The 13,330-nt window shown below is 52.4% G+C and overlaps 2 protein-coding genes across 2 annotated transcripts in view; one reads left to right on the top strand and one right to left on the bottom strand.

Annotated features, from left to right (window-relative positions):
- Positions 1–13,330, top strand: part of ATP5PD (ATP synthase peripheral stalk subunit d) — a 55,680-nt gene that overhangs the window by 15,528 nt on the left and 26,822 nt on the right. The gene's annotated exons all lie outside the window — the stretch shown is intronic.
- On the bottom strand, positions 6,891–12,318 carry LOC309850762 (E3 ubiquitin-protein ligase TRIM47-like). Its single transcript, XM_082705101.1, has 9 exons — positions 12,251–12,318; positions 12,056–12,099; positions 11,131–11,798; positions 9,610–9,705; positions 9,165–9,398; positions 8,841–8,903; positions 8,049–8,211; positions 7,763–7,825; positions 6,891–7,479 (listed from the first exon to the last, which is right to left on the bottom strand). Exons 2-9 carry the CDS (start codon positions 12,069–12,071, stop codon positions 6,917–6,919), a joined length of 1,866 nt encoding a protein of 621 aa, XP_082561227.1. The 5' UTR covers positions 12,072–12,099; positions 12,251–12,318; the 3' UTR covers positions 6,891–6,916.

The raw sequence follows: 13,330 nt of genomic DNA, 5'->3' as shown, positions 1-13,330 counted from the left end.
TTCCCCATTGAGAATGATATTCACTGTGGATTTTTCATAGATGGCCTCTATCCCTATACTGTGAAGAGTTTTAATAAAAAAAAGATGTTGTACTTTGTCTAATGCTTTTTCTGGATCTATTGAGAGGATAATATGGTTTTTGTCCTTTCTTTTACTAATGTAGTGTATCACATCGATACTGTCGATATTGAATCAAACTTGCAGCCCAGGAATAAATCCCTGTTGGTTGTGGTGAATAATCCTTTTAATGTACTGTTGGATCCTATTGGCTAATATTTTGGTGAGAATTTTTGCGTCCATGTTCATCAGGGATATTGGTCAGTTATTCTTCTTTTTGGTGGGGTCTTTGTCTGGCTTTGGGATCAAGGTAATGCTGGCCTCAAGAAAGAGTTTGGAAGTTTTTCATCATATATATATATATATATATCTATATATATATATATATATTTTTTTTTTTTTTTTGGAAACAACTTCAGATAAATAGGTATTAATTCTTTAAATGTTTGGTTGAATTCCCCTGGGAAGCCATATGGCCCTGGGCTCTAGTTGGCAGACTTTTGATTACTGCTTCAATTTTCTTGCTTGCTACGGGTCTGTTCAGGTTTTCTACTTCTTCCTTGTTCAGTTTTGGTAGTTTATGTGTCTCTAGGAATGCATCCATTTCTTCTATATTGCCTAATTTGTTGGCATATAGTTGTTCTTAATATGCTCTTATAATTGTTTGTATTTCTTTGGTGTTGTTTGTGATTTCTCCTCATTCATTTATGATTTTATTTATTTGGGTCCTTTCTCTTTTCTTTTTGATGAGTCTTATTAATTCTTTCTAAGAACCAGCTCCTTGTTTCATTGATCTGTTCTACTGTTCTTTGGATTTCTTTTAGTTTTGTTTCATGATTTTATTTATTTATTTAAAGAGAGAGACAGTGAGAGAGGGAACACAAGCAGGGGGTAGCTGGAGAGGGAGAAGCAGGCTACCCACTGAGCAGGGAGCCTGATGTGGGGCTTGATTCTAGCATGCCGGGATCATGACCTGAATTGAAGGCAGGCACTTAACAAATGACCCACCCAGGTGCCCCTGTTCTTTTGGTTTCTATTTCATTGATTTCTGCTCTGCTCTTCGTTCTCTTCTCCTGCAGGTTTAGGCTTTACTTGCTGTTCTTTCTCCAGCTCCTTTAGGTATAAAGTTAGGTTGGGTATTTTAGACCTTTCTTGTTTCTTGAGAAAGGCTTGTATTGCTATATACTTCCCTCTTAGGACTGCTTTTGCTGCATCCCAAAGATTTTGGACAGTTGTGTTTTCATTTTCATTTGTTTCCATGAATTTTTAAAATTTGTCCTTAATTTCCTTGTTGATCCATTCATTCTTTAGTAGGATGTTCTTTAGCCTCCATATATTTGAATTCCTTCCAACTTTCCTCTTGTGATTGAGTTCACATTTCAAAACATTGTGGTCTGAAAATATGCAGGGAATGATCCCCATATTTTGGTACCAGTTGAGAACTGATTTGTGACCCAGGATGTGATCTATTTTGGAGAATGTTCCTTGTGCACTAGAAAAGAATGTGTGTTCTGTGGTTTTGGGATGGAATGTTCTGAATATATCTGTGAAGTCCATCTGGTCCAGTGTCTCATTTAAAGCCCTTACTTCTTTGTTGATCATTTGCTTAGATGATCTGTCCATTTTAGTGAGGGGGTGTGTGTTAAAGTCCCCTGCTATTATTGTATTATTATTGATGTGTTTCTTTGATTTTGTTATTAATGGGCTTATATCATTGGCTGCTCCCCTATTAGAGGCATAAATATTTACACTTGCTAGATCTTCTTGTTGGATAAACCCTTCAAGTATGATATAATGTCCTTCCTCACCTTTTTACAGTCTTTGGTTTAAAATCTAATTTGTCTGATAAAGGGATTGCCACCCCAGGTTTCTTTTGATGTCCACAGCATGATAAATGGTTTTCCACTCCCTTCTTTCAATCTGGAGGTGTCTTTGAGTCTAAAATAAGTCTCTCACAGAGAGCATATCAATGGGTCTTGCTTTTTTTTTTTTTTTAAGATTTTATTTTATTTATTTGACAGACAGAGATCACAAGTAGGCATAGAAGCAGGCAGAGAGAGAGAGGAGGAAGCAGGCTCCCCATTGAGCAGAGCCAGATGCGGGGTTTGATGTGGGGCTCGATCCCAGGGCCCTGGAATCATGACCTGAGCTGAAGGCAGAGGCTTCAACCCACTGAGCCACCCAGGTACTCCGGGTCTTGCTTTTTTATGTAATCTGATACCATGTGTCTTTTGATTGGAGCATTTAGCCCATTTACATTTAGGACAACTATTGAAAGATGTGAATTTTGTGCCATTGTATTGCCTGTAAGGTGACTGCTACTGTATATTGTCTCTGTTCCTTTCTGGCCGATGTTACTTTTGGGCTCTCTCTTTGCTTAGAGGACCCCTTTCAATATTTGTTGTAGGGCAGGTTTGGTGATCACAAATTCTTTTAGTTTCTGTTTGTCCTGGGAACTTTTAATCACTTCTTCTATTTCCAATGACATTCTAGCTGGATAAGGTATTCTTGGCTGCATATTTTTCTCATTTAGTACCCTCCTTTTAAAAAATATTTTATTTATTTAAGAGAGAGATTGAGATAGAGAGAGCATGAGCAGGGGAAGGAAAAGGGAGAAGCAGACTTCCCACTAAGCAGGGAGCAGGGACCCTGAAGCAGGGCTCGATGAAGGACTTGATCCCAGGACTAGAGGATCGTGACCTAAGCCAAAGGCAGATGCTTAACTGACTGAGCTACTCAGGTGCCCCTTAGGGCCCTTTCTTAAATTCTGTGTCTGAGATGAATGCCTCACTTGCTTCATCCTCATCCTGGTCCTGCCCCAAATGCATGTTTCCCAGCTTCCTGCTTTGAGAAGCACAGGGAGTCATATAATCTTTAGCAAATATGAATGGTATGCCTATCCATGACATTTTGCTGATCAGGAAAAAGAGGCTGAGAGAGGTGTTTCTCCCTTCACACATCTGCTGGAGGATCCTCAGCCTCAAAGTATCTTCATGTTAAAGGGGAGGTCAAAAGTGGAAGCAAATGGAGAAATGGGAAGGTCCTTTGCTCCCACCTGGATGCAGGGCATGTGCAGATTTAACGTAGGAAAAGGATGGCAAAGGGAGGAGAAGGAAGTCGTTGGGCAGCTGTGCCAGGCCGCTCACACCAAACCTGACCTGAGCCTGGAAAGGATCTGGGTGGCCCCTCCACCCTCCAACCTCTAGAAAGTTTTCTTCAGTCCTTGCGTCAACATTTGTTAGGGACCTGCTCTCTGGTAGGCATGCATTTAGCACTGGAGACATGAAATATCCAGCCTGCCCCTCTATCCGATGGACAATTCTCACAGGAAACAAGTAGATGCCAGGAGGAACACATGCGGAGCATGTTATGGGAGCAGAGAGGAGGGAACGCCACTTGGCTTAGGGAGGAGGTTCAAAACTGGCTTCTTAGAACACAGAGCATCTTAGCTGTCTTAAGCTCCACATGGGAGTACATGACAAGTGTCCCACTTGAGTGGGTGATGGTGGAAGAATGTTTTAGGCAGCAGGGACAGCATGAGCAAAGTCCAGGAGGGAAGACCCTTTGGAGGATAGGATAGTATAGGGCTGGTAATGAAGCCCATGAGAGCTACAGGAGACTGATGTTTGTGGCCAGGAGCTGGGGGGTGGAGTCAGGGTGGGACTGAGGCAGGGCAGGCTAGAAACAGCCCGCCTCTCCTTTGCTGGTGGGATCTGGTCCACGTACTACCAGGAGCCTTCCTCACGGGTAAAGTGCAGAGTTGAGCTGATGCTCTCTTAAGTGGGATGTTCCTGACAGCCGCCAGGTGCCCACCATATGCCAGGCTCCCACAAGCAGCCTCTCCCTTCTATCCCCAGCTTGAACACACCATCCCTTGGGAGAGGGCAGGATTCAGCCTTCTTCCCTAGGTTCTTGCTACCTGGTCCTGCTTCTGTTCTCCCCCCCGCCCCCGACTGTGGGACGGCATGATGAGATGGGTGGAAACCATGGCTGCTACTAAGAACCTTTGGCCCCCACCTTGAGCACTTCTGAGTTTGGGTCAAACTTGGGAGTAACAAGGAGGAAGCAACATCTGTGGCTTTGGCTCGGTTGCCACTCGCCACCCATCTCCAGTGGGAATCAGGAAGGAATTAAAGACAAAACAAAGCCAGAGGAGGGGCACCTGGCTGGCTCAGTTGGAAAAACCTACAACTCTTGATCCCGGAGTTGTGAGTCTGAGCCCCATGTTGGGTGCAGATATTAAGCAAACATACACACACCAAAGCTATAGGTTGTAGAATTTGTAGAATATAGATGTAATGTTATAATCAGTGAACAAGTCATTTTTGCATTTTGCATAACTTTTTGCATTTTGGAAGTACAATATTGGTAAGTTTTCTAGAGCAAATGCAGAATAGGAGAGGTGGTGTAGCATAATAGCTAAAAAAAAGACAGCCTAGAGTTGAATCCTGGCTCAATTATATAACTTTATGACCTTAGACACGTCACTTAACCTCTTCTCAGTTTCCTTATCCATAAAATGGGGATAATTCATACCTATTTATAAGGTTATGAGGTTCATATTGGCCACAAACATTTCATTTGCCATCAGCAGTGGCTGGCATATAGTAGATGTCATGTGTTAAATAAAAGCAACATCACTTTTAAAGATTTTTTAATTTATTTATCAGAGAGAGAGAGCGAGTGAGCACAGGCAGACAGAATGGCAGGCAGAGGCAGAGGGAGAAGCAGGCTCCCTGACGAGCAAGGAGCCCGATGTGGGACTCGATCCCAGGACGCTGGGATCATGACCTGAGCCGAAGGCAGCTGCTCAACCAACTTAGCCACCCAGGCGTCCCGCAACATCACTTTTATAGAAAATGCAAAAAAGATTAATTTTAAAATTATCCAAGTAATACAGAAACACCATCTTTTTTGTAAAGAACAACATGGACATTTTTAAAGCGAAATAATTCTTGGTGACAGACTAGTTTACAGCCTGTTCAGATTCACACACACACACAAAAATATTTGAGTGCTAAGGCAGGAGCAGGAAGTCATGAGAAGAGTGGGTGGTGTTGCAGGGACAGTCCCTTCCCTGGTGTCTCAGCAGTGGGGGAAAGGGAAGGGGTGGGGTTGACAGACATGATTATCCAAGAGCACTGGCTGGTCTTGCACTGGGAGGACCCCAGCAGAAAACGCTGGCATTTTGGTTTGCTGGGTAGCCTCCCTGATGTGCAGGCCTGCTTTCCCAGGCCTGCTTCCTGAAATACTAAAAAGCATTTGAGGACCCCCACCCCACCCAGGACTATCGCGGTGAATTCCTAGTGGCCTAGGAACTGCAGATGAGCTTTTTAGGAAAGCAAATACTCCCTTAGCTCAGGTGTGGATTTGACACCAACATGTGCAGGAAGGTGTCAGGACTGTTCCGGCATCACAGGGCACCCCGGGAGGAGCTGGCAAGGGTAGCGGCCTCCTTGCAAGGAGACGCAGGAAGACTCGGAGATCCATGCAGCTAGACCCGCCCCGCCAGTGGCGCCTCTTCAGCCCTTCCTGACCTCAGCCAGAGGAAGAATGAAGATTGCAGGGGTGAGGGGTGGGGAGGCAAGATGGAGGCCTGTGGATGTAAAGACGTCTCCTGAACACTGGAAAAGTTTACATTTTATTCCTGCCTATCAGCACGGGGAATAGCTCAAGGGGGTAAGAGTGATTGGAATTGGTGCTGAGTGAAGACTCCAGAAAGGACGGTCGGCAAGAAACCACAGCTTGCTCAGAGGAGCCAAAGGCCGCCCCACCCTCGGAGACCTTGAGCGTACCCCCTGCACCCCATTCGGGACTGGCTCTGCCCTGGCGCCAAAATGACCTCTCCTGATGGGAAACTAGGGTCACTAATTTCTCTTCCAACAGGCCCAGCTGGGTGTGGCGCGGAGCGCTCTTGGGGCGGGTTCTGGACTTCGTAGCTTGTAGCTTGTCGGAGGGATTTTCTCCTGGATTGGTAGCGTTTCCTCTTCAGAGTCAATCATTAACCCGAGGGCCTTGGCCGGAGAAGCCATAGGAACTAGCGGCTGGTTGAGGCTGGAAATGCCGGCGTGGCTTCCCCAGAGTCCCCAGGCGCGCTTCTGCGGTCGCAAGGCAGGAACCCGGCTGGCATCCAACCCCACGGGGGACTTCGCACCCGCAGCGGGGCAGTTGGGATGCCAGAGGCCCGGATGCGCAAGCAGCCCCCCATTTGCTTTTGAGCGGTGCTCGGCTGGAGCAGAGCGGAGGCCGGACTAGCAAACACCAGCTGTCTGAGGCGCTCTGCTCCCGTCAGTAGGCCCTCAGCCTGTCTTTGGGCCTGAGCTCAGCCTGGGTTCCTCGCCTTAACCTCCCAAACCCCAGTTACGCAGCTGGGACAGAACCCCCCCCACCCCTCCCATGTTAGGTGCTCCTCTCAGCCAGGTCACCTGCGGGGGAGGAGCAGCGAGCAGCCATCTGCTCCAAGCCCCGCCCACTCAGGCCACCTGGCCTTGGGGAACACATCCCTGGGTCCCCAGTGCTGAGGAGCCAGGACCAGGCTGGAGAGAAGGCCAGGGGCCTCTGATGGGGGGTTAGGAAGGTGGTCACCACGGTGGGGGAGACTGTGCACCCGGCTCAGGAATCCGCCCTCCCGAGGCCACCTGGGGGAACTCCAGCCTGGCTCCGAGTGGCTGCGGGAACGGAGGGGTCTGCCTGTTTCCTGGGATTCCCAGGCCATCCCGGGCGGCGGGTCGGGGGGCTGGCTGGCCGCCCATCCCACCCCTCCACCGGGGGCCGGGACCTCCCGTGGCCACCCCCACCCCACCCCGGCGCCCCTCCGCAGGCCCAGCCAGCGCTCCAGTCCAGCTTTATTGACCGCCGCCTACGCCTCCGCCTCTGGGTGCTGCTTGAGCGTCACCGAGGCGCCGCTGCTGACCATGACCGCGGGGTAGAGCGGCTCCAGGAAGGAGACGAGGAAGCGGTAGAGCAGGCTCACGCCGCCCGCCACGCAGTAGAAGGAGAGGCAGCCGGCGCCGCAGTCGAGCGCCACGCCGAGCGTGCGGTGGTAGCCGCCGTGCAGCACCGTCTGCGTGTTGTTGTGCCACACGGAGAACTTGAGCGAGTCCCACTCCAGGCACCACGAGTAGGGGTTGCGGCCCAGCAGATAGACGATGTTGCGGCGCGGGCGGCTGCCGAGCGGGGGGCTGCGGCGGTAGGTGAGGCCCAGGCACACCCACGAGTTGGACACGTCGGCCTCCCAGTAGTGGCGGCCCTCGGACAGGCCGCGCGAGCACAGCACCTGCGGCCACTGCTTGAAGCCGGGGAAGGGGCCGCCCGTGGCGAAGGGCTCCAGGAGGATGCCCAGGTTCAGCACCGAGTGGGTCTCCTTGAACAGGAACAGCTCCTCGCTGGCCGTCGTGGGGTCAAAGTTCAGGTTGCAGTAACCTGCGGGAGGAGACAGGGAAGCGAGATGGGGTGAGCGGCCCCAGGGACCGAGGACCTGAGACCGGACGGGATTGAGGAAAGGTCAAGGGCCTGCAGTTGCAGGCTGAGTCCTTCTGAGGTCTCCAGTCGCCAGTGGGAGGTCAGGGCAACCAGGGCTGGCATCTCTCTGGAGCCCTGGTCTGAAAGCAGGGGGGGCTGGGGAAGTTGAGGCCCCCGGGGCGGTGGGAGTGGGGCTGCTCCTTTCTTCCCCACCCGATTGTGGACGCCACTGCGGAGGACTCACACTTGAGAAGTGTTTTCCTGTCCACAGCTGGGGGCAGCACCTCGTAGGAGTTCATCTTAATGCCTGGAGGGGGGATGGAGGGGCTTTGCTGAGGACACTCTTACAGCCCAGCGTTCTTCCAGAGAGGGGCGTGGGCTTCCAGCAGGCTGCGTCACCTGGGGGAAGGCACACAGGGGCAGGCAGGGCTCTCTGCGAGTGCCTGGAACCCCAAACACTGCCCAGTGGGGCGGTCCCGCCCCCAGAACGCGGGTGAGTGTCCGGTGGCCCCGGGCTGCCCGGTACAGACCCTTCAGGAGGAGCTGATTGATGAAGCTGAGGCCCAGGTCCATCAGCCGAGTCCGGAGCTCCTCCAGGGTCTCTGGCAACTGGAGGAAGGTCTGCTTCTCCTCACAGTTGGTTCCCATCAGGGGTTCCACGCAGGCAGGGAAGTGCTTCAGCCTAGGGAACTCCTGAAGGCAGGGAGCGGCCCCCAGGGCCACCTGTGAACCAGCGCCCAGGCCGATGCCAGGAGCTCCCACTTATGCTAGGGGCTCCGTGGTCCCCGGAACCATAAGGCAGGTGAAGAAATGGCTTATTTTCCAACCTGGGCATCTCTCTCCCTCCCTGCTGGTCATGAGGTCTTAGATGAGGGCTTGGCCAAAAGCATGGCCACTGTGACCTCGTGCATTAAGCAAAGTGTATTAGAAAACAATGGGAAGAGGATTTCTTTTGAGCTTTTAATTGCTTAGGGAAAAACCTTGCCATATGTTTCCTGGTGTATGTGTGTGTTGAGGGAGGCCGCTGCTGTGTGAGGGAGGCTCACTGCTGGACACAGTGAGCAACAGCTCTAGAAGTTAGAAATCTGCTCCCAGGCGCGTGATCCCAGCTGAAGAGACGAGGTCAGTGCTGAGTCCGGAGTCTGGGGAGCCCTGGGCCACACGCATAGACAAGGTTGCTGTCACCCAGACCTCTGCTTAGTGACTCTGCCTGCTACCCTCCTGTAGCAGCAATGGGCTGGGGACCAGGCCAGGGCTGGGGAAGGAAAAGGGATTTCATGCCAGGCTATCTGGATTATTCTGGACTTGCTTGCTTTCCTGACCTGGGGGAGTCTGGAGAAACGTACACCGTGGCAGGCACTCGGAATCCCAGGGTCCACTCCCTTCTGTTCCAGGGAAATGAAGGCAGGAAGGTTAGGGTAAGGCTGAGGGCCCCAGGTGGAGGAAGAAGCCAGGTGGGTTGGTGTAAGCTCGGGACTGATGGCCTGGGATGGGGAGCCTCCTGGAGGCCGGAGAATGGACGAAGAGAGGCTGCCCCAAAGGCGGACCACTTAATCCTAGGTCTGGGCAGATCCGGGGCATCTGCAGGTGGCGAGGAGGAGGGAGCAGAGGCTGTGTCAGGGCCTGGGGCCAGGTGGGGGGCTCACCTGCAGAAACTGCTGGTCGCTCCTGTTGGCGAGCAGGGTGCGGAGCCAGATGCTGTCCCCCTCCAGCTTCAGGAGCCGGTTGTGGCTCTGCTGGATAGAGCTGCCCAGCTTCCCCAGAGCCGCTGCCTCCTCTTTCTCCACAAAATCCAAGACCTTCATCTGCAGTTTTTTGACCTCCTGGATGATCTCTGAGAAGCAGGTGTTCACCTCCTCACGAGTTGTCTGGATCAGTTTCTGCAGGGGGGTGGGGTGGACGGAGTGTCGAGAGGTATCTAGGAGCTGGAGCCGGGTACCCTGAGTGTTCTGGCCCGGAGCCTGCCTCGGTGTCTTGTTGCTGACAGCTGGGCTCCACGACCTCCACTCCAAGCCCGGAGAGGGCCCTTGAGCCCGATGCAGGGCACTGCCGGGAAGCCCCGGCCTGGGAGAGAGGGTGGGCCAGGCTTACCGAGAGAAAGTCCACCTGCCCCCTGTGCTTCTGGCTGTCAGAGTTGATGATCAGCATCTGATTTTCCACATTGGCCTGGACCTTCCGAACCTCCACCTGGGAGCGAGAGGGAGGAGGAGAGGGCCCCTGATTCCAGGAAGTGGCCTCGGAGAAGCCCTTCCACAAGCCCAGAGGAGACATACCTCTTACATTCAGAAGATGCCTGCAAGAGAGAGAGAGAAAAAGACCAGCGCTGAAGGGACGGTGGCCCAGGGTCTACCCTCTGCTCGTGGTCTCTGACTCCCAGGTTCTCTGCCCTAACAGTGATGACCACGGGGTTTCAGGTCATAGAAAGGGGCTGTCGAGTGCGCAGTGGCTTGAGAGGTGGCAGTGGGTCGAGGAGGAACATAGCGGATACGGAGCCCCGGAGATAACTCTCTGGGCTGGCGCTGCCTGGCCCAGCCAGCGCACACTGTGTCCCATTCCCTCTACAGAGAAGCCTTCCGTCTCTACCTGTTCCAGCAATTGACACATTGTTGTTTACAGCAGACGAAGAACTGTGCGGGTCCAAGTGCCTGTCTGGGAGCTGTTGCTGGCGCACCCCCAGATAAGCAGCTCAAGCCAGACTCTAAGTCAACACGCTGCTGACCAAGTCTCGCTATGGAAAAAGTGCCAGCTGAGCTCAACAGGGTGGTGAATGGGTTTCCACCCCGGCCTGAGCCTCTGGCCGGGGGCCATTGTCGTTCCCGTTCCCGGTGGCTATGTGGGGAGAGCACTCTCACCGAACACACATGGTCGAATGTCTGAAATATGTGTTCCCCTCGAAAAACCAGGGCAGATAGATGTAACAAGAGTTGAAAGTAGAGAAAAGGAGGGAATTTGCTCCACCTGACATGACATGTTTTCTCTCCAGCTTTCCTTTTGCTGTGCAAGAAAAAAATGAACCCTAGAACTCGTACATACAACTTGGGACCCTTGTTCATCGAACTTGCCAGCCTTCTCACGTCCTTGCGCGCCCGCCCCGATGGCTGTCACTTGGATGGTCTCATAACTACCCTCCACGGACAGGTGTGCCCCCGGCTTATGAAAGGCTTTCACACTCTGGGGCTCCTGGGTGGCTCAGTCGTTAAGCATCTGCCTTTGGCTCAGGTCATTATCCCGGGGTCATGGGATCGAGCCCCGCATCAGGCTCCCTGCTCAGCGGGAAGCCTGCTTCTCCCTCTCCCGCTCCCCCTGCTTGTGTTCCCTCTCTCGCTGTGTTTCTCCGTCAAATAAATAAAATCTTTTTTTTTTTTTTAAGATTTTATTTATTTATTTGAGAGAGAGCGTGAGAGGAGAGAGGTCAGTGGGAGAAGCAGGGAGCCTGATGTGGGACTCGATCCTAGGACTCCAGGATCATGACCCGAGTCGAAGGCAGTCGCCTAACCAAATGAGCCACACAGGTGCCCCAAAATATTAAAAAAAAAAAAAAAAAAAAGACTCACGCTGGGTCAGTGTGGGCCGGTGGGCAGCAAGGCCCTGGCTCCTCCCCTCCCGCCTCACCTCCTTGCGGGCGCGCTCCTCCTCCAGGGGGATGGTGTCGTGGTTTTTGTGCTCCTCCAGCAGGCAGGCCCCGCACACGCAGCAGCCTTCCGTGCGGCAGTACAGCTGCCGCAGCTGGCGGTGCTTGCGGCACAGGCGGCTCTTGAGGTCCCACACGGGCTCCAGCAACGAGTGGTCCTGGAACGCCTGGTCTTCGAAGTGGCTGCGCAGGTGCTTCTCGCACAGGGAGGCCATGCACTGCAGACAGGACTTGACCGACTTGAGCTTCTGCGGAGCACAGAAGTCGCAGGGCACGTCCTGGGGCCCCGCCAGGACCCGAGAGGATCCCAAGGTGTGGCCCTTGGCCTGGGTGAAGCAGGTCACCATCTCCTCCAGGATGACGTTCTTGCAGAGGCGCGGTCTGGAGGGGAAGCTCTCCCGGCACTGGGGGCAGTAGAGTGTCTCGCCCTCAGTGGCCTGGTGGTCCCAGAAGCCTTGGAGGCAGGTCATGCAGAAGTTGTGCCCGCAGGCGGTGGTGACCGGGTTGCGGAACACCTCCAGGCAAATGGGACAGAGGACTTGGTCCTCGAAGGGGCCGAGACTGCTGTTACTCATTAGGAGCTGAGTTTGGGGAAGTCTTGAGGTCTGGGCAGGGGGCTGCAGGACTGGGTTGCGGTCCTGGGCTGGCCCTGAGAAGACAGAGGAGAACCATGAAGAAGCCACAGCAGGAGTTGAGGGGCCTCTGAGGGCCCGTCCTTTCCATAGAAGCAGCTGTCTCCCCATGGGGTACAGAGACTGTGTCATCAGTCAGCCAACATGGGAGGCATAACATGGGGCTTGTGTTCTCCATGTCCCAGCCCTAACTCCTGCAACAGATCTTGGTCAAGCAAGCGGATGGCAGAAAGAAGTCACATCGATGTAAGGGAAAGTGGACACAAGTACTTACGTGAAACCTTCTGCATGTCAGGGAGGGCTAGAGGCTTGGCGGCCCTGTGATAGGAGAGAAAAGAACCCCTGGGCGTTCAGGTGCAGGGGCCTTGCCCTGGTCTCACTTCACTAGCTGTCGGGAGGGTCCCCATCCGTCCCACGCGCCCCACCCCAGCCCTCTCCATGTCTTGGGATCCGATGGCTGCCTTCTCACCTTTCCCTTTGGCTGCTGTTTTGTGATCTCCCTATCAAGTTGGCCCCACCCCTTCTCGAAAATTGCCAGCTTTGTTCCTTGACATCATAATTCAAGTGTGACCAGCCCCAGCATTCTGCTTGTGATGTCAGCGGGGCGAAAGGTGTGCCACCAGATTTGCTCTGCCTCTCCGTGGGTGACGCTTCCCTCTGGAGCCTTCGCCCCAGGAGGTGGAGTCCCTGTGGCACCTGGGGACGCTCACGTTGGACCTAAGGGACTCACATTACCAACCAGCGAGGAAAACGGGTTCTAAGTGGCAGTAGGATCTCAGACAACTCCTTCAATCTCTCTGGCCTGTCGTTCTTTTCTTGTGAATCCAGAGGGTTGTTATAGGGGATGATATTTCAAGGCTCCTTCTTGGTCTAAAGCTGAACGATCAGCAGCATCTGATTGGCAATCCAAAAGACTGTTGCTTCCACTCTGGTTCTGATCCCCAGAGGAAAAAAAGGGATGAGCAAAGTGGAAGAGAGATTCTCATTGCTATATAATTGTTCTTTTTTTTTTTTTTTTTTAAAGATTGTATTTATTTGACAGACAGAGGTCACAAGCAGGCAGAGAGAGGAGGAAGCAGGCTCCCCGCTGAGCAGAAAGTCCGATGTGCGGCTAGATCCAAGGACCCTGGGACCATGACCCGAGCCGAAGGCAGAGGCTTTAACCTACTGAGCCACCCAGGTGCCCCCACATAATTGTTTTTTATTAGTTTAATCTTTCCCATTCTCCCCCCATTCAACAGGATAAATGCCCTGAAAAGCTTGCAATATATCATTGTCTTGCTCCCTATACATTAGCGCGGCCGTGTTTGTTGTGCAGAAATGGTAAGCAGAACGCATCCCTTACTCATTTCCCCATCTCAGAGGAAAAGTGTTCAAATTTCTCCATGAAGTACGATGTTTGCTCTCTGTTTATTGTAGATATCTGTATCAGATTACATAGACTCCTTTTCCTTCCTGCTTTGTCAAGAGTTTTTTTTTTTTTTAATCTGGAATGGATATTGACGTTTATCTAATTCTTCTTCTGCATCTTTTGAAATGATCATAAGCA

The sequence above is a fragment of the Mustela nivalis genome (assembly GCF_964662115.1).
Source record: "Mustela nivalis genome assembly, chromosome: 17".
Classification (NCBI taxonomy): domain Eukaryota; kingdom Metazoa; phylum Chordata; class Mammalia; order Carnivora; family Mustelidae; genus Mustela; species Mustela nivalis.
The sequence above is the reverse complement of the archived record's forward strand: the minus strand, read 5'-3'. Positions and strand labels throughout refer to the sequence as shown.